General features: G+C 55.2%; 1 protein-coding gene across 24 annotated transcripts in view; it reads right to left on the bottom strand.

The window, feature by feature from the left end:
• Nrxn2 (neurexin 2) overlaps positions 1-22,352 on the bottom strand; it is a 97,893-nt gene that overhangs the window by 13,218 nt on the left and 62,323 nt on the right. For 18 of the 24 annotated variants that reach the window (XM_010636061.3, XM_010636062.3, XM_010636063.3 and 15 more), the window contains 5 exons: positions 15,652-15,833; positions 10,776-10,947; positions 7,464-7,553; positions 3,883-4,208; positions 1,666-1,744 (listed from right to left, as the gene is read on the bottom strand). In XM_010636061.3, the coding sequence (XP_010634363.1) occupies positions 1,666-1,744; positions 3,883-4,208; positions 7,464-7,553; positions 10,776-10,947; positions 15,652-15,833 (849 nt within the window). The remainder of the gene's footprint in view (positions 1-1,665; positions 1,745-3,882; positions 4,209-7,463; positions 7,554-10,775; positions 10,948-15,651; positions 15,834-22,352) is intronic. The other 6 variants (XM_033756594.1, XM_019209260.2, XM_010636060.3 and 3 more) reach the window with 1 other exon arrangement.

Raw genomic sequence — 22,352 nt, 5'->3', positions numbered from 1 at the left:
AGCCTCCCATCCCAGTGCTCTCATGGCTCATTCACACAGCCACCAGCTAGGCAGAGGCACTGTGTCTGCCTACAGGGCCCCCAGTAAGTTCCCAGAGCTGACAGAGGCAAAGCAGGGCTGAGGGACAGTGCTGGGTGCTGACACTGCCACAGGCTCAGAACCTCCCAAAGCAATGGTGGTTTTGGGGTAGGCATCCCTGAGCTGAGATCACCCAGAAAAACCAGGGACAGCCCCCAGCAGAGGAGCCCCCCACAGTGAGGGGTGTTTGTCCCCTGGGCTGTGGACAGGAAGACCTTTCCAGTCCAGCAGCTGGCACTTCCTCACGTGCCCCTGAGCCATGGAAAGGACCTTTCTCAGCTCTAGCCTACTGAAGGGGACATGGAGGGTAATGGGCTTTAGCCTGTTATCTCTGAATCTGAGCCTCTGCTCCACTGTACACACTTTAGGCCTGTTCCCTTCTTGTTCTGCACACACTCCATCCAAGGAAGGGTGACTGCCTTCCTTCAGCTTGAACATCTTTCCAGTGCCTTAGCTCCCTATCCGCCTCCCCATGCCAGATTCACAGGATCTATCATCATGCCACACTGCCCATCTCCTGACCACAGCCCTTCCCCAACCCTGCACACACTTGCCCCATCCTCCAGCCTACTGATACCCACAGCCTAGGTGCCACCATTGCACAGTAAATGGGGAGAAGTCTCTGGGAAGCCAAGCAAGAGATGCAGGTGGCCCCTGGGCTCTCGCAGGCTCATACGGGTGCACTGCACTGGGAAATCCAGCCTCATCCAGTCCTCTTTCTATTCCCCTAGCCAGTCTCCCCCAGCTCCTCTAAGTTACTGCCAACCTGCTTAGATAAGTGGCCCAAGCACTTGCTGTGCTACCTCACTTGCACCCTCTAAGCCTGTTGGCAAAACAAACCCCTGACTCACCTGGCTGCTCTCTCTGCAGCTGCACCCTTGAACCCAGCTGGCAACATCAAGCAAAGGCCTAGAGATCCCCCAACTCCCATGTCCAGGCATCCTCTCTCCCAGCCCTGCCGTCCCACAACAGCTCCACTGCTGGGATCTCCCCAGGGTACCCCATGTCTGGCCTAGGAGGCACCTCCCACCTATCACACTGCCAGGCACAGAGTTGCCTGCTTTGACCTGCCATCCTGGTAGAGTCTCCTCCCTGGGGACTCTTCAGATCCAAGCACCAGATACAACTCTGAGACTGAGCATGAGGAGGGATCAGAATCCAGCAGAGACATCCTCTGCCAAGTGACCAACAGAGAACCAGGCCTGGGGCAGATAAGAGTTGCGGTTCTGGGCTAAGGGCTGATGGGAGTTGTAGTTCCCCCCACCCTCACCCCGGGACTCATGGGAGCTGCAGTTACTCATCTTTCTAGGGAAATATCTCCCTCTTTCCCTCCCAGCAACCCTTGGCTCTCAACCCCAAGCAAAGGAACACTAAGGACCTCACTATCTCTGAGGGATGGGGCACCAAAAGGCACCTTGCCAGAGGGCATTAGAGGAGCCTGGGGGGCTACTAGGAGGAGAGGGAGACTATCAGAGAGCTATGGCCTGTAGCAGGCCCTGGGCTAGGGCCAAGTGACAGAGACAGTCGCCCCCCCTCCCAGCAGCGTCGCAGGGGCCCCGGGGCAGGGGAGGGGGGAAAGACACTCACCAGTACTGGGCTCACACTCCTCCAGGTCCTCATCATCACTCGGACACTCAGCCGAGGCCACCAGGAGGTCATCTGTGTTCTGCGGGGAGAGAAAGGGTGGGGAAGAGAGGGTTCCAAGTGGATGAGCAGAAACCACAGACACCTCTGGATGGCACAGGGGACAGCTGGAGCCAAGGTCAGCTCTCTTATCGCTTGCTGGGTGACCTTGGCCCTCCTTCCTCCCAAGCAAAGGGAAACTAAACAGCACCAGCTCCCAAGGATCAGACAACAAATGTGCTTTTTATTTCCAGGAAATGAAGAGATGGGAGGCTCCACCTGGAGCTGCAGGATGGCAGAAAGGAACCGGGATGCCTTGGTGCAGGGACAGATGAGTCAGGGAAAAAAGCCACAGGGACCCTCTGGAGGAGGCCTGCTTGGCAGAGGGGGACAAAAGCTGGAGGGGCTTTCAGCTTCACCACCCCAACACCCCTCACTCTTCTTCCAACCCCCTTCCAGGAGAGAACTGGGCTGCACACAATAATTAGGGCTGTGGTTGCCATGACAACGGGAGTCGACTTGTCAGCATTTTCTTTCCTCCTGATTGCAAAGAAAGAGAATCCCAGAGATGAGAGAGCATGGGGGGGAGGGGGTGCTCACGGGGGTCAGGACAGAGACCCACAGAGCATGATCCGAAGTCCAGACAGGAAAGAGCCCCAAGACGCTGTGGTGGGAGGAGGCCAGCTGGGGGCTGGACAGAGACCCAGTGTGGGAGAGGTACAAGGGTCCCACACTGCCCCAGCCCAGGCCCATCTTCTGATAGCACCCCCACACCAGCCCCACCCTCAGGCCCCTATCCCTCTCTTCCACCAGGACAGTCTGCCCACCACCTCCCACTGAGACCAGGGGCACTGGGCACGGTGGTGTCCAGCCCTGAGTAGAGCCCAGGCCTTTCTCCCATGGCTCCCTGTTCTCTAGGCACTCAGATTCCTTCAGATTTCTAGGCAGTGAAGGCAGAGGAAAGGTCACAGGCTTGTCTCTCCCAGCTGGCTTACCTGGCTAGCCCCATCCTAGGCTCCCTGCAGCACAGATAGGTGGGGAGGAGGGGCCTTGGAGACCAGGAGCCCACCCCCCAGTTAGAGGCAGAAGCTGAAGGCAGATGTAGTAAATGTAAGGATAGGTCTTTATCGCCACCTCCAGATCTCTCCCATACCCTGGAGGACAGAGGTCCCTCCAGACCTAAGAGCCCAACAGCCAGGGCAGCAAGACCGGTAATGGCTAAGCAAAGTTCACATGTCAGCATGAGGTCTCTGTGGCCAATAATCACGGCAGGCATTGATGGCAACAATGAAAATTCAGCCCAGTGTCCATAGTCCCACACACTCCATAGGCTTTGGCCACCACAAAAGCCTGGCCCACTATGGCCCTTGGAGCCTTGTTCCTCTAGTGCAGCCTCCTCTGGCTCTCCCAGATCACTTGGGCCTGATCTGCTCCAAAGGGCACTTGAGGGCGGGGTGGTGGTGGGGGGTGGCTCAGTGGTTCCTCCGCCTGCCTTGCAAGCACAAGGGCCTGAGTTTGATCCCTGGTACCAAAAAAAAGTTTTAAAAAGGGCACTTGAGCAGGTAGGGAGAGCACCTTGGAGGGAAAAGCACAGAACTGTCTGCACCAACATCCCACTCAGACCGAGAGATGAAGAGAAAAAACCGAGGCCCACTAAGCGTGGTACATGCTCTGGATCACAGGGAGAAGACCTGTGAGGGCAAGAAACCTACCACCAGGGCCCTTCCCATGGCAGGGACTCTAACAAGGAGAGGCTGCTCCCTGGAGAAGGGTGTCCACTGCCAGGTGGTTGTGTCCAGTCCTTGCAGCCTGTCACCTCTGTCCAAGGCACTGCCGTCCAGACACACCCATCTCCCATGAGCTGCCCCCTAGGCACTGGCTGTGGCTGTCAGTGGGGATCAGAAGAGATCATTCCACCCCCAACACTGATCTAGACATCATGTCTTAGGGGGTCAGGACAGAGACCCAGTCCCTAGTCAACTCTCCCCAACTCTGGGAACACACCCTGTATAAATAACAGCCACTCCTACACGTACAGTATCCCTGGTCACCAGAGTGAAGACCACTTCCTGGAAAGTGACCTTGCCTCCCTTACCTAAACCATCACCAGAACAAGGACTGCAACCCTCAGGATCCCACCAGACCCCTTGAACCTTTGCCCAAAGCTGGAAGGAGACTCACCTGAGTGGTGCTGTCCCTCAGCGTGGGGGAGCGGCCCCGGCGTGTGGTGGTGGTGGCCATGGTGGTGGTGGTCTCCATGATGGTGGTGGCCATGTCGGCCAGCAGGGTGGTGGCCGTGGTCTCTGCACTGAGCAGCACGGACGGCCCCTCCCCCACCAGGCGCAGGTGGCCCTCAGTCCGCACATTGGGGTCGCTCTCGGCGGCCAGCGCCAGCACCTTGAGCCCATTGTAGTAAAGGCCCGACACCTGGCCCTGGAAGGGGCGGCCCTGATCCCGGCCTCCGATCTTGATGGCAGCTTGGCTGTTGAAGATGGTCAGCTGGCGTCCTGGGGGGAAGGTGATGAGGAGAGCAGGGAGGCAGGCAGAGGAGGAGCAGACAGTGGGAGGAGGCCAGGAAGGGAGGGGAGAACGGAGAGGATCCAAGGGGAAGAGACGGGAACGGAGGAGGAAGCCAGCAGGTGGATGGGGGAGAAATGAGGAAGGGGCGGACAACCAAAGGGAAAGTACTTGTCAACCAGAACCCCTAGCCCAGCCGGGTGGGACCCCAGCAGGGGAGGGTCCCAGGGCACACGCATGGGCTGGGAAAGGGTGCCCGGTCAGCCCTCTCCCCACCACGCTCATGCCTTCTCCGCCTTCTCCTGTCCCACACTGCTCCTGCTCCAGGGCCATCACCCCTCTCTCTCCTCTCCCTCGGTTCATCCCCATCTTTTCCCTCTGCTCCCCCAGACATCCCACCCGCAGTGAGCCCCAAGCCATGGGGCCCTTGGAGGCAGCAGACAGCAGAGACAAAGAGGCTGAGGCAGAGGGTGTGCACTGCCAAGCCATCGTGGTCAGCGCGCGTGAGCAGAGGAGGCAGGATGAGGGGCACAGCATGGCCCCTGCCCGGCTGCTCCAGGCTGCCCTGCCCATGGCAGCCCCTGACTGCCAGCCAGGGTCCTACGCTCCTCCTCCCCTGCCAAGGCCCAGCCACTGCCAGGACCAGGCCCCTGGCTAGCAGAGCCCTTCCTCCCCGCCTGGGTGGGCAAGCACAGAAATGGAAAATGTTAAAGGGACCTTGCTTCGCTTGCTGACAGCCAAAAAATCCCGCTCCAGCTCCAATCTCACTCCGCACTCGGCAGCATTACACCTCAGAATTCCCACCTGCGTGGGGTTTGGCTGTTCACTTTGGTTTTAGTAGATCTGGGGGTCGGTTTAACCCTCTGAGTTTGTTGTTTTGGTTTGGTTTTTTAGAAAAGATATTTATTATGTTTAAGTTTAGATTTAACTTTGATTTTGGTGTTGCTTATTTTTTGCTGGGGAGGGGTCGGGCAGATGGACTATGACACTGCCCCCTTCTCCCCTGGAACTTCAGCCGCTGGCGCTGGGAGTTTAATACCTGGCTTAGCCCTTGTTAGACTCTGGTTAGTGCCTCGTTAAAGATCTGGTTTAGAGTTAGGTACTGTAAGCCTTGCCCCCATACCTGGGCTGAGGACAGTCCAACTTGGGAAACCCACACCCGCTTTGGACACGAGGGCCCTCCAGGACACCAAGCTTCTGGACCCGCCAGCTACCTGCTTGGGCCACTGGCGGTCTGCTCAGCTAGCTCCTCCCCTCCTGTGGCACCTTCCCACTGCCCGCCTGGTGCCACATGCTCCCTTACAAATGTGGGAGTCGGAGCCCAGAGAGGGGCATTACTGGTAGTGGCAGCTCAAAGGCAGGCCTGAGATACCAGGCCCAGACGGCCCCCTGAGACTCACTATGTCCAAGTTTATTCCTAGCTATGAAAATTATGAGAATCCAAAGGAGAGAAGGGTGACTATGATCACATGAATCTGGAAAGCAAACAGGTCACAGCTCAACAAGTTCCTTTCTTGCAGGATTTGTCAGAGCCTTTAGGAATCTAAGATACTTGTGCATCTCAAAGAGGAAGAAACAGGTTTCAGCACTTCCAAAGTCATTTTGCCACAGATCTCTGTACTGTGAAGCAGCTCATAGAACTGTTTCACAAAACATGTTTTAGAATTGGAAAATGGATTCATTCCATAACTACTGAGCACCTACCGTGTGCCAGATGCTGACAGTAAGATATCCCTCCAAGAACTTGAATACCTTCCTGTTCATCGCTTCTCTCCTCACAATGTGTCTGTGAGGTGGAATGAGCTACAACAGCCATCCCTGTCTACTGAGAAGGGAGCTGGGCTCGGACAGGCCGAGGCCACACCAAAGGTGAGCTCCTCCTTCCCTTCTCTGGGAAGCTGAATCTGTCATTTTCTAGAAGAGTAAATAAATACAGGCCTGAAAAGAAGGTGCGGGCACCTCCGAGTTCTGCCCCCTCCCCCTATCAAGGCCTGTCCGGCTCTCCCCACCCTTGGGGTCACAAGTGGTCCCAGCCTCAGCCCAGGTCCCTTGGCCTCTCTGATTCTGGGGGAGCTTGGCAGATAATGGACAGGAAGCCACAGAACTTTAATAAACTTGGTCCCTGTGGCCCATGCACCTGCCCCCACCCACCATGAATGCCTCAAAGGGTTAAAGTTCACCCCGCTGGAGAGAGCAGCCCAGTGTGGCTGGGGGCTGTATGTTTTAGCGATGTCTGTTTTAGTCCCTTTAACTTTTTGTCCTGTCATGGATTTATCACATCTGGTTATCAGCATGTTTAGGCCCCGCTGATGCGGGGGGCTGGAAGTTACATTTGGGGGGTTTATTGGGGTAGGCCCCAGTGGACATTTAAAGCACAGTTATCAGCTGGTTAAGTGGGGTTTAACAGTTCTGCTCCCCCCTAGAGTTTAGCCTTAGAGGTACAGAGCTCGCCCCTCCCCCAATGGGAATCAGATGGCTTTGCCCTTGGCCCCCACCTTCTCTTGGTAACAAGACACCTTCTCCTTCCCACCCAGTAGCACCTCACCTGCCATGTGGGGGCCTCCCAGGGAGCCCACTCTGCTTTCCTCCTCAATCCAGCAGCAGGCAGAAACTCCTACCAGACTATGGCCTTCCTCATCGTCTTAGTCTACTCAGCCTCCATGACTGCCAAGAGGCCTTCTGGACCAAGGGAGCCCCATTCCAGAGAAAGTGGCTCAATAGGCATTCTCTTTAGGGGTCTTTCCAGTAGGACTTGAGGACCCACTCTTTCCTGTCTCCTCAGGTGGGCTGGTAAAGCCTTCCTAGCCCTCCCTGGGATTTCTGGATCAGCTTTTCTTGCTCTCCAAAGCCTTCCTGCCTCCCAGGACCCTGTGGTGGACTAGGGCAGTGGGACTCAGCTCCCTGCCTGCATTTCCAACCCATCTGCAATCTACCTGCTCAGCACAGACCCAAACCAGGGAGCTTCCACCCTTGAGGGTCTTAGGGGCTACCCTACTCAGATCCCAGATTTAGAAAATAACGAGACCTCTCTATCCTCTAGAAAAATCCTACTTCTGCCCCAAAACCACATCCCTGAAATACAGGGACCCTGACTATGAAAGGGAAGGGGGCATCGTGGCCAGACAATCGCCCCCTCGCTTGGAGCTGGGCACGGCGAAGGCACGGAGAGGGGAAGAGAGAGCTCTGCACCTTTAAGATAGTATTTTTAAAGTTAGTTAGTTAATTAATTAATTCTGGTTAATTACCTTTGTCGAGCAGCCACTCATCTACTACTCGACCAAGCCGGTAGGGGATTCTCTGTCTAGCAATCGCCAGGCGCTCGTTATCAAAGTTTCCTTGGAAAAGTTTAGAAAGACAGTAGGTTTCTCAGGCGGTGAAGTCCAAAGGAGTTAGAAAAGTAATTATGCATTTTCAGGAGACCCAGAGTAAGCAGCAACATCCAACAGGAAGAGGGGTGAAGCAGGAAAAGAAATGCTGGGTCCCCAGACCCCCTCCCTAGGCTCCCATCCAGAGCCAGCCCCACCCTGGGGGTGGAAGCAAACCAAAGAAAAAGAGTGAAAAAGAAGAAAACAAAGGGGACTTAAAGAAAAGGCAGCTGGAAGGCCAGAAGTTAAATAGGTTTATCTGGTCAGTAAGTTGAAACCCCTCTTCCTTCGCCATCCCAGAGTGGGGCAGCGGGGTGGGGGTGGGGCATTTAGCAGGTTTAACTTGGGGTGGGAAGCATCCGTGGTTCCGGTGGCCCAGCTGGTTACTGCATTTAGAGGGCGGTTTAGAAGTGGGAGGGATGGGTTAAGCGGGGTTTATGCGGCATTTAAGGGGCTCACCCAGCATACGCATTTAACAGTGAGATTTAAACCGCTTTTCAAGGCATTGCAACTCCCTTTCTCTTCTGTGCTCAAGTCCCAGCTGCCCCTCACTTCCCAGTCATCGCGCACCCTAACCCTACTGCCACCTCTGCCCTGGTTTCACTCAGACCCAACCCTGCCACTGCTCTTCCAGTATGGAGCTTCAGCATCCTCACCCTGGTGGCCTTGCCGCTGGTGCCTCGCCCAGCTCACCCTTCTGTCCAAGGCCCTCCCAGCTCGCCCTCTGCAGACATCCCTAGTCCTCCGCCCAGCTCCGCCAGGCCTTCTCTTCATCCTCTTCCTCATCTCAGCCTCACTTCGAGGTGCCAGCCCTTCTTTCCCGAGAGCCTAGTTCCCGCTCTGTTCTGTCCTGAGGACCTGGCCTCCGCTCCTGACCCTCGTACACATGTCCTGCCAGTCCCTCAGCCTTTCTCCTCCAGCTTCTTTCATTTCCAAGCCCACCTCTTTTCTCTACCTGGATACCCATCTTTTCCCTCTCCACTCCCCAATGTCAGCCCCAAGAAGGAGGATGTGTGTGTGTGTGTGTGTGTGTGTGTGTGTGTGTGTGTGTTTCCTAACAGGAAGAAGGGACATATGTCTCACTGGAGGGAGGCTGACTATATAAAAATTATAACAAAAGCGCTGTTTATTGAGAATCTCCTCTATGTCCTTCTAGCACTTGCCTTAGATTTTTGGAATTCTCACAGCATGGCTATGAGGTAGGTATCATCTCCACAGTTCAGAAGTGGAAAGTGAGTTTCAGAGGGCACGTGATTTGTCCCAGGTCACTCAGCTTGTGTGACCCAGGATTAAAACCCAGGCCCTGCTCCCTGGGGATCCACAGGCTGTGTTGTGTCTCTGTGCTCCCTAAAATTTAGAGGGCAGGAGGCCCACTCTCTGGGCCCTCACACACTGCTGACCTGGCCTGCTGATGTTGATCAGGATCTGCCCTGACTGTTAACACAGGCAGCCACCAGGTCACCCAGACAGCACCAGGCAGCCTTTCCCCAGCCCTAGCCAGTGGTCCCTGAGCAGACGAAAGCAAGCATAATTCTTCCAGATCCCTCTGGCCTTCTGGGCTTCAAAGGTTGAAGGTCTGGATGAAATTCTGGATTGACACAGTGAGGCCCTGAGTCTGGCCCTGTCCAGCACGGACCAATGTTGTCACTACAAAGTCTTCCCTGTTATGTGTATGTCTGAAAGGGAGTGAAGTCTGATGTCCCAGAGATCATCCCCACCCAGCCCTGGCTGTCAGGGTCTGTTTGGAGCAGAGAAGTCGAGGGACTTTGTGTAGGAGGATTGGTGAGTCTGAGTGACCCCACATATGCCCAAGACCTAGGCTGGCACCCCTCGGCCAAGCTGTCTTCTCCTGTGTCTGTCTGAAGTTCTCTGTGTCTGGGGTTGCTGTGTGCACATCGAGCTCTTTTCCTTAGAGGACTTATGTGAGCCTCATTCTCTCGGGAGTGGCCCCAAATGTCTGGGTGCAATCCTGTAGGACTGGGAGCCCTGGTCCTGCACAGGCCTCTGTTCAGCGTGGGTAAACCTTAAGGGTGTGCATGCTATCCATGCCCCGCTAGGTCAGCACAGGGCAGCTGCTCCCCCAGCTCCTCACTTGGGTCCTGTGTGTTACTGCAGTGCTGTCCAGCCTGTGTCTCAGCATCTCTGTGTCCCTGCAGTTCTCCCTGGGGCATTTCTATTTCCTCCCTCTTTGTTTCCCCACTGGGCTCCCCCACCCTCACTCCACCCCTCGCTGGGCTCCATCCACCTTTGCTCCCTGGCTGGCTCTGGGTGTCAGTATCTCCATCTCTCTCTCTCTTCCTCTCCCCTGGAGCTGCCTCCATCTCTGCATGCCTCGCTGACTGGTTCCACATCTCTCCATTGCTCCTTCTCTGGTTTCCGCTTACTCTGAGGCTTCCTCTGTAACTTACAAGATCTCTGCCTACTCCTTTCTTTCACATCTTCATCCTTGGTTTGTCACTGACCACCACAGCTGTCACCCTGTTGGACTCCCACGGACTCCTGTTGGACTCCTCTGGGTCCTGCTCCCCTCTGTGTCCACAAGGCCTAGCACAGCCCCGATAATATAGTAGGTTGTCAAGGAAAGATGTTGAATGCACTTGGCCCTCTTTTTTCACTCTTTTTGTCATTTGTCTCTTCTTCCTTTCCATCAAGTCCCTCATTTCCTGAAACAGTGGGTTCCTTTTCTCCAAGTCTCCATGGCTACTTGTCTTCCTGCATATACATCCCCTACTAGGGTCCCTGACTTGCTCTTTTTAAAGACCTTGGTTCTGTTTTGGGGAACAGCCTTGCCTCCTGCCAAGATGTGCTTTATGTTACTTCTGGACCTTCTGTCTTAGGTTTCAGTATCAGCCTCCCCGTTTCTGACAGTCTCTCTTTTCTGAACTCATCCTTTCCTCCATCACACAGGACTTTCCTCCACCCTCTCTTCTCCTCCAAACCCCAAATTGGACCTTTACCTCATGCCATACCCAGCAGATGATGTACTCCCACCACCACCCTGATCTCACCCTGTCCCCCAAATCCCAACTTTTCCATTAGCCATGCCCCTGACCCCGGTCACCTCCACCTCCTTTCCACAGCCCTGCCCCACGGCCAGAAGTCTCTGCTTAGCCCAGCCCCAAGCAGGTCTTGCTCCTATCGGAAGCCACCCACCCAGCCGCTAAGCCTGGTCCATGGGCCTGTGCCTCCTACCTGCGGGGTACCGCTCGTTGACTGGCCAGCTGTCCACCTGCAGAGTGGCGTTGCCACCGCTCCGAGTGAAGCGCACCACATGGTATTTGCCGTCGCTCACAATGGCGTTGGGCTCATCAATAGTAATGTCGTCCGTGCCCACATTAAAAATCACCCCCACGGTGCCCTGGTCCTGGAGACAGGGAAGGAGAGGTCAGCAACTGGGAGGGGGCAACAATTCACTCCTAGAACTCTATCTGCGGCCATCACTGGCCTGGTTCCATAGCATTTCACAGCTTTATAAGGCACCCCAGGTCTCAAGGACCCAAGGCAGTGGGCAGGGGGCTCCCCATGTGCAGGCAAAGGAATAACCTGAGGCTCAGAGGTTGGGGGAAGACACGGGGGGGAGTTACAGAGTCAGGATCCAGGGTCCCTTTCAGTAATCAACTCCATCTTTTGCTTTTTAGTTCATCCAGAATATTCACAAATGTTTACAGAGCCCCTGCATTAGACAAGGGCTACAGGAATGGCAGGACAACATGGGTCTCAGAGGGTGGAGGCCACCCTAATGGATGAGCCAACAGAGAAGCCCACAAAAGCCTTGGAGAACACACTGACCCTCACGACAGCCTGTGATAGCCTCCAACGCCCCCTGCCCTGAATGTTTAGCGGAGTACCCTCATCCCCACACCAGGGCATGCAGCTGCCCTCCTGGTGCCTCTAAGGCCCAGTGTGGCTCAGCTCTGAGTGTAGGGGTAACCCCTCCACAGTTATGGGATCCCACTGGGGGGTCTGGACTCGGGCTGTCGGGCATGGGAAGAGAGGAGTGAACATAGAAAGGAAAATAAAGAAGGGTGAGGCTGGGAAGGGACAGGCGGAGGACAGGCAAGGATTGAGATTAGCAGACATCAAGCAAAGAGCATGAACGAACTTGGGGTTGCAGCCCCTGCAGAGGCTGCTTGGGCTCTAGCCTAGAATAGGGTTCAACCCATGATGCTGGAGTGAGCAGAAGAGCTTCCCCAAGACCCAAAAAGTGCTAAGCATTCATGCGTGTGCACTGGTCATTCCCACAGCAACCCTCTGAAAAGCTCACAGCACCCTGTTTCATCGAGGAAAAAACTGAGGTACAGGGAGGGAAATGACATTACATCCCCAAATCTCACAGCTCACAAGAAGGGAACCCCAGCAGCCCAGACTCCAAAGCCCAGTGCCCTTGCACCCTTGCTCACACTCTAGGGAGACACCAACTCAAAGAACTGGGAGTGCGAACGACCTGAGAGGCTGCTGAGGCCATCCTACCTTCAAAGGTGCCTGACCAAGCCTGGGGAAGGCACATGGACCTGAGCCTAAGCCCCCACTGCATTCCTTTGCACATCCATTCGCGATGCATCCTGAGTCGGCCCAGCCCTCCACACACACAGAACAGACACAAGGCTCCCTCAAGCCACCCGGATCACAAAAAGACTCCCAATCTGGCCTGGATAAGAGAAACCATTCCACTGTCAGCAGCAACATCTAACAGCGCTTCGAGGCAGGTCTGGTGGCGCCAGGGATGGGGTGGAGCACGAATGCCTCACAGATGGGGCAGCAATTGGGGTTTGGCAGACAGAGAGAGAGAGGAAGGGCAGGGTGTAGAGCTGTGGTTCCCTTGGAGACCCATGCCCTACCCCATCCCCTCCTGTGAGGTCCAGCTCTAGAACCTGAGAAGGTCACATACATACAGTTATACACCCATTCAGCGACCCTCCTCAGAAACAGTGCAATAGCTTAGGTCTAAAACGTTCCACCAAAGACTCACATGTTTGGAAGGTGACTAGATCATGGGGGTGCTACGCTTATCAGTAGATTCTTCCACTGATGAATTCCTAGGCCAAAAGTGTTATTAGGAGGCGGGGCCTGGTTGGAGAGGTGGGTCACTGGGGGCAGGAACCGGAAGAGCATATTCTCATCCCCTGCTTCTCCTTTGGATCTCTGCTTCCTGGTTGATATGGGTTGAGCACCTTTTTCTCTGCCCTGCACCTCTGCTATCCTATTTCTTCCTTGGAGGCAGGTGACGCTGGACTGAATAAACCTCTCCTCCTTTAAACTGGAGATATTGGGTATTTCGTCCCAGTGACAAAAAGTGACTAAAGTGGACTAAGATATGCAAGAAAGCAGGGAAACTGAGGCCAGGCTTGTCTAGCAAAGAGTATTAGCAAGCCCCACCCATCTTCCACCCACAGACTGACAACATCCCCAGGGAGACGGGCTCATCATCTGCTCCCCACACATGGGAAAGGAACAGTCGAGCCTCCATGTTACTATTGTTAGTAATAATATCACCCAGAATAGCAGCAGCCCTTTGGATGCCATTAGGCCTTTCTCCCCAAGAGGCTCCACCCAGGCAGGGCTGGTGGTCAAGGGCACATGCAGTCTGAGAGCCAGGCTGGCAGAGGGCCGGCCAGGGGGGCTGTAAGGCAGGACACCTGGGTTTCCTAGGAAGCAGCCAAGCTCAGAGCTGTGAGCTCTGGGGGAGAGACAGCTCCCCAGAGCTGCTCCTGATGTGAAGTCAGTTGTCACTTCTGTTAAAGTCATTAATTCCTAATTCCCCAATTACCTCATTAGGCGGCGGTGGGGAGAACACGGCCGCTCCTACAGCAAATAATTATGGGAGTCAAAATTAATTTGGCAAAGTAGAGCGACGCTTTATTAGAAACGTCAAATTGCTTTTCTCTTATTTTGCTGCCGCCTCCCCAGTCTTTGAGAGCTGCTAACCGTGCTGTAGTGGGAGCCGATGTGTCACTAGAGGAGGAGGGGGTTTGGAGGATGCCCCCAGGGGGTTTCAGCCCATCTGGTGCCCATCTCTGGCCTCTTCTGTAGCCCCTCCCTTGCCAGGCTCCCCACCCTAGGCCTCCCCCTCTCCCTGCCCTCTGCTACACCCAGGCACCAGGCCTTGCTTCTTAACAGCCTTGAACCAGGTGAGGCTTCTCCGAGCACCTGAGCCCCAAGCCCACAGGCTCAAAGACACAGCGCACACAGATGCGGTCCAAGTAGCTGACACTGATGACCAGGACACTGAGGGCCTCATGAAGACAGGGCAATGTGTTGAGCACTTTACATGAGTGATTTTCATTTAAGCAGCCTAGAATCCCTCTGCCCTTGGTTTGCTGCACATCTGGGGAAACTGAGGCTTGGAAAACTGTGTCAACTTGCACAGAGACAGCAAGAAAGATGCAGAGCTGAGATCCAAAGCCAGACCATCTGCTCTAAAGCCATGCACAGTCTTACGTGACAATGAAGAGAGGGCCAGCAGCCCTCAATTATGGAGAAGGACACAGGGAAACATAGCTGCATCCTGTCACACAGACAGAAGACTGAAACCACAGAAAAGACCATTTCTCAGGAAACATATGTGCACTGCTATGTGCTGAGACACCACTGGACCATCTCTCTCTTCATCACCAACAGTCACAGCTGTCTCTCCTGACACAGTCATCATGCATCCAGTGCCACACTGTCATCCACAGCCACGTGCCTCTCACAACAGGTTCCAATCACGCTTAGAGACCCTGTTTGTCTTGTTGGCTCACAGGCACAGAGCTTCTGGGGCCTCTTCCCCAGGCCTGACCAATTTCCCAGGCACTATTCTTCCCTCTGGGGCCCCTCCCTACCTGGTCCCACCCTTGTCAACTGTTTTGTTAAGTGCTGCTGGCACCCCATCCCAGGCTGTTACAGAACACCCCATTGCTTCCCACCCTAGTGCTGGGGGAGGGATCTGAAGCACTGCCCTGACACAGGGCCAGGAGCCTCATCCTCAAAAAGATGAGGAGGGTCCACAGCCCAAACAAGCCCTCCTCTCTGGCTTCCTCTCTGCCCTCTGAACTCTGACCTCCTTAAAACCCCACAGTGCCCCATCCAGACCTTTCTGGCTCAGTCTGAACAGTCCCGCTCTGCCCCACAGCTCAAGGGGTCTGGCCAGGGTTAGGACATGGGATGAAGACAGGGGAATGGAATAGCAAAAAGGGGCTAGGACAGTGATGGCAAACCTTTCAGAGCTTTCAGTGACAGAAACAGTCTGCTGTGGCATGCGTGCCATAGGTTCACCATCACTGGGCTAGAATGCAGAGTTGGAGACTGAGATCAGAGACCCAGGACTTTGGACTGTGGAGGGAGCGGGGAAAGGGAGAGGTTAACACCAGAAAGAAAATGATGCAAGACTAGACATCCCAGGGAAGTGTCTGCAGAGGATGAGAGACAGGACAAGGGGCAGGAAAGAAATGGTGCCAGCTGATGATTAAACAGGATGAGAAACTGAGGTAAAGGAGGTCTGGATGTGGTGAGAGTTCAAATAGGCACTGGGAAGGAACAGAGGCAAAGGAATGGGACAAGACAAGGAAACGGGGATGGGAGGACAGAGAAAGGCAGAGTTGAGTGGGACTGGAGGTCAGGGTAGGGATGTGGGGCTTGGCCAGAGGGGAGGCCCAGTAAGGGAGCTTCTGGGAGGGCAAGGTCACAGAAACAGAGGTCAAAGGTGGAGCAGAGCAGAGGCAGTGTTTGAAGGCAAAATGAAGCAGCAAGCGTAGGCAGCTGTGAGGCAAAGAGGTCAGGAGGAGCAGGAACAGTCGTAAGACGCAGTGGGCAGTCCTAGGTGGTCTAGGAGTGAGCAGGCAATGGCCCAATGGCTGTGGAAAGGCCTGAAAACCCCTAGGAGACTGGACAGTGTGGGAAGATACAACACAGATGGTCTCAGCATGCAGGGACCTTACAAACCTAATGGGAGGGTGGCTCTCCATGAAAGACTAAGAGGGGGACTGGGTCTCAAAAGCAGAAGCTCCAGGGACCAGGCAGCAAGGAAAAGGTTTGAGCAGATTGAAAGCAGGGGAAGGGGCACCGCAGAACTGGCAGGGAGAATCCTTACAATGTGCAGCTGCAAGTAGTCTCCGAGGCCTGAGGCGCTGTCCACCCTCACCAGCACAGCACTCCGCTGGTGGGTGCTGAAGCCCACGGCCAGGCGGTCCATCCTCGTGCTGGGCCGGTCATTGGGGGGCCACGTGTAGGTGATGAGTGCTCCCCCCTTCCCAAAGATGTACGTAGTCCCAGCTGCAGAGAAAAGGAAAGGGAGAGAAGGAGAAATGATATCAGCAGGGTAAGCTCAGTAGGTCCTTGTGGTTGTGGCCAGAGCATGGGACCACGGGTTTGGCCTGTGATGCCTGCAGCAGCCACCAGCCCTGCAGCCCTAGGGAACAGTTGGCAGGCGGGTGCCTGGGTGAGAGGCTGCACGCACACAGACAGATGTAGCTGCCTCATCAAGAATTCTAGCTTTAATTACAGCAAAACAGAGAGGTAATACAGAGAGTGACACAGAGACGGAGCCCAGAAAGAAGCACAAGAGACCAAGATGACAAGAGGGCCCTGGGCAGGAATGACCTTGGGACCTGGTTCTGACCAGCTCAACTTCTTCCAAGGCTGACAGAGGTGACAGATGCAAGCTGTGTGCTTCTTTGGGGCCAGAGCTGATCAGCACCCAGACAAGAAGGTGCCCCAGGCAATAGCAGGAAGATGAGCAGGGCTGTGGGCAGCTCTGACTCACTGGCCAGTTCTGGCCCCCTGCCAGGATCTGCCCCCCCCAGTCCCCTTCAGCCCCCTGGGAGTGCTCCAGGATTATTCAGGACTCCCTGCTTCCCCCTCAGGCAGGGGTGCCTGGGGCCCTAAGCAGGGAGTCCTGGAGCCCTGCCCAGAAAGGAAGAGACAGACATAGAGGGGGTGTGCCAGCCAGAGGAGGAAGGAGGCAGAGAGACAGATGGACAGAGAGGGACAGAGAGGGATGTAGGTGAGAGAAGCAGGAGAGTGGGAGCCAGAGATGTGGGCTCTTTCTCCCCACCCTCCCCCACCCCACCCTCTCTCCCCTTCTTCTCCTCTTCACCATCCGGCTGCTGGGGGCGGGTGTGAGGTCCCTAACGATCTCAGCCCCAAAATAAACCCCATTAGTCGCCATGTTCCCTCCTGTGGCTGACTGTATTCCCTGGGGGTGGGGTGGGGGTGGGAGGCTGGTCACCCAGTTTCCGGGAAGGGAGCCTTGTCTGGGAGCCTGGGGGACTAGTGTTCTGGGGCCTGCTGAAAAGGGAGGGCAGAGAACAAGCTTGCATTCTTTTGGACATAAATGGAGCAGATGAGATTCATAAAATGCTTAATTAAATAATTAGCCACTAATGACTCCTCTCAAAGTACTTCTTGGGATGAAGGGTTGAAGGAAAGGCAGCCAGAGAGAAAGAGAAAGTCAGATGGAGCCTGAGGGCAAAAGCTGGGAAGACTGAGGGGAAGAGATGGCCTTGTGAATGGAGGCTCAGGTCCTAGGTCAGGACCTCCAGAAGGGCCTAAGGCACTCCCAAGGTGCAAGCTTGCTCCCAAGATGTCACCTGCTGGTGACAAGAGGCTGGGTCTCCTTCAGCACCTGGGGGTCTCTCCCCTCAGGTGCTCAGGATCCCCTTGTAGCCTGGCAGTCAGAAGGGGTCTCTATCCAGGAGGCTCCACTGCAGGGGACACTCCTGAGTGCCTTGAGGGGAGCACTGTCCACAGTGGGAGAGAGGGGAAGGCTACTGCCTGGGTCCCAAAGCGGTAGAAACCTGCCGGGAGTTGAGGTAAGAGAAGCAGGAACCATGAGTGCCTCTGATGTTCCCCAGGTCACCTGCCAGACAGAGCCAGAGTGAGAGGTAACTCCAGGGTCAGGGTAGGCAGGAAAGAACTGCCTGATGTCTAATCACTGACCTTCCACCCCAGTTTGTGGGCAGGACAGACCCCCGCCACAGACCGGGAGCTCAGCTCTGCCCCTCGAGACCCAGGTGGCCTTTTTACCTGAGGGCACTGGAGGCACAGTGGTGAAGGCTGAATGTTTGGGATGGGTCCTGAGTTTATGTCAGGGAGCTGGGCAGGGTTGGGGTACACAGTAAGCCCCATTCCCACTCATGCAGGTCACCTGTCTGGGAAGGGCAGGGTGTGGAGGCCAGAGCTGGCTAGGCCTCAGCCTGTACAGTCTCTCCACTCCCAACACTGCAGCACTCCTGAAAATCTGCTGTTTCCATGGCAACCGTAATACCCAGGGTCCTTCCTCCCCTTTCCACTCACAAGCTGCACTTCGAATTTTGGGGGTGGGGAGGCCGGGGAAGCTGAGACACTGACCCTCATCCATACACTTCCTAAACATAGGCTGTGGCCTCTTCACCCTGGGCTCTAGGGGGTCCCAGGGAGAGGACGGTTTTATTGGGTTCTTGGTCCACTCACACCTGGGAAGGAAACCCCATCTACCTGGAGTCTGCCTCCAAGGCCCCCAGGTCTAGAGTAAAGGAGGCCCTTCCTCTCCGATTTCCCACTGGATCCCAAACAGCGCAGCACCACGGACAGAGCCTGGCGCATCCAGAATATCCAGGAGCGCCCTGGCGCCGGGTTGGGCAGTGAGGAGGCGGGATCAGAGGCGCTTGCCCACCGCCCAGGCAGACACATCTACAGTGACGTGCACCAGACCCCACACCCACACGCGGTCGGAGACGCACTCCGAGGCACACAAAGCCCCAGCGTGGAGAGGCAGACCCCCAACCGGAGCCACGATGGGGCCCGAAACGTGGCGGTAAGCGCACGGACCCGGGGCGGCCGACGCAAGGGCAGGGGCTACGCACCCAAGCCCACAGCTTGCAGGACTCTCACCGCCAGCCTCAGGCTCCCCCAGGATTGATTGCCCAGCTGTTCGCACACTGCAGCCAGTTTATTACGCTGGGCGGGCCTGTTAAAGCCTAAGGGCGTTTATTATACTGTGGGGGAACGGGTGGAGAGACACTTCTTGGGCAGAAGAGGTTACGGATGAATGGTTTATTGGGCTGGGGCGGCAGTAATTACCCTGGGGAGATGTTTCTCTCCTTTGCACCTCAGTTCGCCCACGGGCACAGAGGGCTGGCCTAGGAGGAGACCCGGGTGGTGGAGGCGGGGCCTGTGCGGGTCCCAGCACGCTGTCCTCCTCCCTGCCCCAGGTTCACCCAGAGAAGGCAAGGGCTTCTAGCAGACAGCACACAGCCCCACATCCAGAAGCCAGACAGCTTCCAGAAAGTATTCAGGACCTAAATGTGGCCCAAGGATGGTAGAGAACAATTGTTCTCCACCTCCCTAGGAAATCCCCAGTGAGCTGAATTGTGCTTAATATTTTGGGGAGTACTACACCCTGGAGTCCAAGACAAGAGGGTTTCTGGCCAGACACATGACGCCACAGGCCCAGGGTTGGCTCCTTTCTGCCCACACCCAACATAATCCCCTCAGTGCCTCCTAGACCCAGAAATTCACTGATCCAGGAAAACATTCTAATTGATCAAGAACCTTCCGTACAGTCAACACACATCTGTATTCTAGAAAAAAAAAAAAAACAAAAAAACATTAACAGTGGTCTAACCCAGACTAAAACAACATAATTACTTTGTGTAAAAACCACCCACACAGTGATCTCTCCAGGGTTAAAACTATATGTACAGACTCTCTGTCTGCCTATGTCCCAGCCATATCAGAAGCCATGACAGAAACATTCTGGAAGATCTAGAAGTATGAAATGATAAAGTAGCCTGTACAATCCAGAAGAGCCTGAGTCCAGGTACTCCCAGCCAGCACCACATCTTTCTAAGAGAACCTCCACAACCCAGAGGGTGAGACCTCCATAGGACCAGATCCCCGGTTCCATCTTGATCTAGAATCCCAAAACATGTCCCTGCAACCTTTAAGCCCACTCTGAAATCCAAGTTGACGTAGTCATGCCCAAAATCCAAACACATGCTGGACCCCATTATAAGCTGAGGTAATAAATCCAGAAACTCTGGAAGCTACTGGTTAGGAAGTGAGCTGGGATTAAATCCTCCTTTCATGGCTTCCAAGGGTCCCAGAATTGAAGGTTTCAAAGACTGAAACTGGAATTGGAAGTGGAGAGGATGGTCAAAGACCAGGAGAGTATCATCTCGCGAGTCCATTTTTAGGACACAAGTGTACTGATCTTTCCAAGCCCCAGAGCAATATCAGGTGCAGAAGTGTCAGTGGTGTCTGGCAGGTGAACAGGGACATTATGTAACAGGAAGGGTTGAGGTTGGAGGGTAAATGGGGGAAACAGTGAAGAGGAGGGAGCAAAGGCAGGGGAAAACTCAGTAGGACTCCAAGAAGGACAAGTGGAAACCAAGTGCAGAAAGAAGGGTGCTGTCACAGGAGGGGCCTAGGGAACCTACGGGCACGAGGAAGCCTTCCCTGTCCTCCAGCTAGGCACAGAGTCCTAAAAGGAGTCGATCTTCTCAGTCCTCCCCCCAACCGGAGGTGGGGCTCGGCCAGGACAGGTGGCCTCCTCCCTTCTCATCCAGCTTTCCCTGGATCCTCTCCCTTCCTTTCAGCTGCCACACCCTTCACAGGTTCCCCCACCCCTCCTTCAACCGCCTTCTATCACCGTCCCGTGCTGCTCTCCAGCTCCTCCTCTACTTCCTTATGGCCCTGAGCAATCACTGGCTCTCTTTCTTCTGCAATCCCAACACCAACATTCCATAGATTCCTCCATGGAACCCTTCAAAGCTGTCCGTCGGTCTCTGTAGCATTTCAAAAGCCATGACAGAAACCTTCTGGAAGATCTAGAATTGTGAGGAAAGCCTTGGCCCATGCTGTTTCCCTTTGCCCGCCTCTGCTGTCTGGGTAAACCCTGGGCACTCCAGCCTTGAGTCCTTCCCATCCGCCCCTCATCCTCGGGCCAGTGCCTCTCTCCTCTGCCTTCCTCTCTCACCTCCTCTCCTCCCTGCGAAGCTCTTTCTTCCCCAGTATACTTGGCTCCTCTTTTCTATCTCTCCCTTTGTGCCTTGTCTTGGCCTCTCTGGGAACCTCTGGGAACAACCCTGGGCTTGAGAACCAGAAGAGGATAATGAAGAGGGGCAGAAATGCAAAAGCGACAGAGAAATCCTAAAAAGGGAGAGAGGGTTCAAATCAGAAGCAAGGTTGAGGTAGGGACATGGAATAAGAGAAACTTTGAATACCGCATGGGAGAAACCCAGTGGGCATGGAAGAGATGAGGGAAATTGTGCTAGAGAACGGAGAAGGAATGAAGAAGAGAGTCTGAAGGGGCTGCTCCAGCGAACTGGATGAAACCAAAGTAGAGGTGTGGAAAAATATAAAGAAGTGGAAGAATAGGGAAGAAGACCAGAAAGGGGAGCAGAGAGACTAGAGGTGGTACAGGGGCACCAAGTCTGGGAAGCAGGGATGGACAGGTGTGGAACAATGATAGCGAGGCAGGGGTGGTTGTGGAAATGGGACCCAGTGAGGGGTATGGGTTGCAGGTAAGGAAGACGCAGGTGTCAAACATGGTGGAGGAACAAAACCAGTAAAAAATGAGACGTGATGGAGACAGAAATGATGAGTATCCAGGCGGAGAAGGGACGGAGATACAGAAATGAGAAGCCACACTGGTAGAGTGAGAAGTGATGAAGGCACAGCGATGAGAGGCGATGGAAACGTGGAGGTGTCAGAGCGCCCAGACGGGAGGCGGCAGAGGCACAGAGGTGGAAGGTGAGGACGGAGGACCCAGACATGGAAAATAATAAGGGACAAAGAAGAGAGGCCATGGAGTAGAGGGCTAGGATGGAGGTGACAAAGACAGAGACAGAGGTGGCAGGGTACTCCGCGGAAGGACAGGATACAGAGAAGGGAAGTGGTGCACAGACTAAAACAGGAGGTGACAAGGTCCCTGGGACAGTAAGGGATAGAAGCTCTGAGATGGAACATGGAGGGCTGAGATGAAAGATGGTAGGAGCTGACACAGAAAAAGTAAATCGTGAGGGAGCAGATGTGGGAGGAAATGGAAGCACAGAACAGGAAGTTGTCGGGGCAAAGTGATGGGGCAGAGGGCAGAGATGGGAAGAGACGGCACATGGAGAGCCTAGGGGTCTTCGCCATGAAGTGATGAGGCGCCTGAGGAAGGGAGGAAGGGTGCAAAGGAGAAGACATGGGAGTGAGAAACGGAAGGCAATGGGATCGGAGGGGAAGGGAAGGGCTTGGCAATGGCAGGCTATGGGGGACCGGATGAGAGCGGTAGGAAGACTGACACAGAGGTAACCATCGGCCTGGGAACACAGAAATGCCAGGGCCACCGGGGTGAGAGCTGCGGGGTCAGAGGTGGGAGCAGAGCAGAGCTGCGGTCGGGGCTGCCAGAGACAAGGGGGAGGGGGTGCCGGGACAGTGTTTGGGAGGTGACAGGAGTCCAATCGCAGAAAAAGAAGGGAAGGCTGCTGCAGGGACAGAGATGAGAGAGGAAGAGTTGGGACCTGTCAGAGGCAGAGATGACAGATGGGGGTGGGACCCCAGCCGTGGGGCACAGGTGGAGGGGATGAGGAAGAGAAACGGAGGGGGGCTGCACAGAAAGCAGGGGGAGACCAAGAGCGAGGGGACACTGAAGCGGGGATGTGGGTGAAGACAGGCAAAGGGGCAATGATGAAGATGGATGGGGTGACAGGAGCAGCAGAGCCACAAAGGCGAGGGTGGGGCGGGGGAAGGCCTGGGTGTCCGCAAAGCTGAGGGGCTCGTTCCGCACAGCTGGGGTGCGGCCACGGGGCCTGGGCGGTGCACCCG

The sequence above is a fragment of the Fukomys damarensis genome, unplaced genomic scaffold (assembly GCF_012274545.1).
Source record: "Fukomys damarensis isolate Sample0158 unplaced genomic scaffold, DMR_v1.0_HiC HiC_scaffold_27, whole genome shotgun sequence".
Taxonomy (NCBI): Eukaryota; Metazoa; Chordata; class Mammalia; order Rodentia; family Bathyergidae; genus Fukomys; species Fukomys damarensis.
This window is presented reverse-complemented; position numbering and strand designations above follow the sequence as displayed.